Source organism: Limulus polyphemus, unplaced genomic scaffold (assembly GCF_000517525.1).
Source record: "Limulus polyphemus unplaced genomic scaffold, Limulus_polyphemus-2.1.2 Scaffold10572, whole genome shotgun sequence".
Classification (NCBI taxonomy): Eukaryota; Metazoa; Arthropoda; class Merostomata; order Xiphosura; family Limulidae; genus Limulus; species Limulus polyphemus.
In genome coordinates this window covers 10,314-12,100 of record NW_013676182.1, presented here as the reverse complement: position 1 = coordinate 12,100, position 1,787 = coordinate 10,314, and the positions used below count along the sequence as shown (strand labels likewise).

General features: G+C 31.0%; 1 protein-coding gene across 1 annotated transcript in view; it reads left to right on the top strand.

The window, feature by feature from the left end:
* Positions 1-1,787, top strand: part of LOC106476438 (ubiquitin carboxyl-terminal hydrolase MINDY-2-like) — a gene marked incomplete at its 5' end in the record, with an annotated part of 10,725 nt that overhangs the window by 4,582 nt on the left and 4,356 nt on the right. The window contains one exon of the mRNA XM_013937096.2: positions 725-854. Coding sequence (XP_013792550.1) covers positions 725-854 — 130 coding nt within the window. The remainder of the gene's footprint in view (positions 1-724; positions 855-1,787) is intronic.

Here is a 1,787-nt window from a genome sequence, read left to right as displayed (position 1 = left end):
AATATTTAATAACCATGTATCATTTGAATGTTTCCATTATGCCTTGTTAGTGAATATTTAATAACCATGTATCATTTGAATGTTTCCATTAAACCTTGTTAGTGAATATTTAATAACCATGTATCATTTGAATGTTTCCATTAAGCCTTGTTAGTGAATACCTAATAACCATGTATCATTTGAATGTTTCCATTAAGCCTTGTTAGTGAATATTTAATAACCATGTATCATTTGCATGTTAGTGAATATTTAATAACCATGTATCATTTGAATGTTTCTATTAAGCCTTGTTAGTGAATATTTAATAACCATGTATCATTTGAATGTTTCCATCAAGCCTTATTAGTGAATATTTAATAACCATGTATCATTTGAATGTTTCCATTAAGCCTTGTTAATGAATATTTAATAACCATGTATCATTTGAATGTTTCCGTTAAGCCTTGTTAGTGAAGAATAGTTCTATATCATAAATGATGTTTTGTTGTATGTATATATTCTGTATGCTCATGAACCTGTTTTTCTGCCTTTATTCAGTGAGGAATATTTTACCGAGACTTAGATCTAATTGTAAAACAAAATTATTTACTTATAAATGGATCATATGAACTGTGCTGTTATTAATGTAGTACGGTAGTTCTGCGAGGTTTTTTAAACTAACAGGACCAAAATCTCTAATCAACATACAGATGACATGAGTATAACTCTTCTGCTCCTGTTGCAGTGAGGAGCTTGCTCGACGATTGCAGGAAGAAGAGAACAGGTATGCTGCTGCTGCTGCTACTGAGACACAAAACCCGAGACGACAGAGTGGAACTGGCAGTAACAGCTCCAATAAAAGCAAAAATAGAGATGTATGTAGAACTATGAAAGAAAATTTTGAAAAATATAATAATAAGCAATATGATGTATATATTTCTTCTTGTAAAACTTGACAGTAGTTTATGTCTTTCTAATGCATGGTATTGATCAAAATAATATCACTATTTTTTTCTCGACTGTAGACTAAACATTATTATGGTATGTTCATATGTTTTTTTTTCATTATATATTTTAAGTAAACCTTTCGGTACATCACATTTGGATGTAATGACTTGCATCATGTTTTTAAGATGCGTAATAAGCATCGGACCTAATTGTTTCTTGTGGTGGGATAGAACTGATAGACGTATTGTATACACATGTTTAGTAAAGCATCGTTAGTAACACAAAGAACATGTAGTTAAAAAATGAGTTGCAAGCACAAAGATGAATTTATAATAAAAATTAACACCGTAAGAATACAAGTCAAAACATTTCAACCAAGAATTAGTAATTTTTTTCTTTGTGACGTGTTGATAACTATGTAATACCTGGATGTGAAGTGCTGACATCTTTATGTAATACCTGGATGTGATGTGCTGACATCTTTATGTAATACCTGGATGTGATGTACTGATATCCTTATGCAATACCTGGATATGATGTGCTAATATATATGTAATACCTGGATGTGATGTGCTGATATCTTTATGTAATACCTGGATGTGATGTGCTGATATCTTTATATAATACCTGGATGTGATGTGCTGATAACTTTAGGCAATATCTGGATGTGATGTGCTGATAACTTTATGTAATAACTGGATGTGCTGTGCTGATAACTTTATGTAATACCTGGATGTGCTGTGCTGATATCTTTATATATAATACCTAGATGTGATATGCTGATAACTTTATGTAATACCTGGATGTGCTGTGCTGATATCTTTATATATAATACCTAGATGTGATATGCTGATAACTTT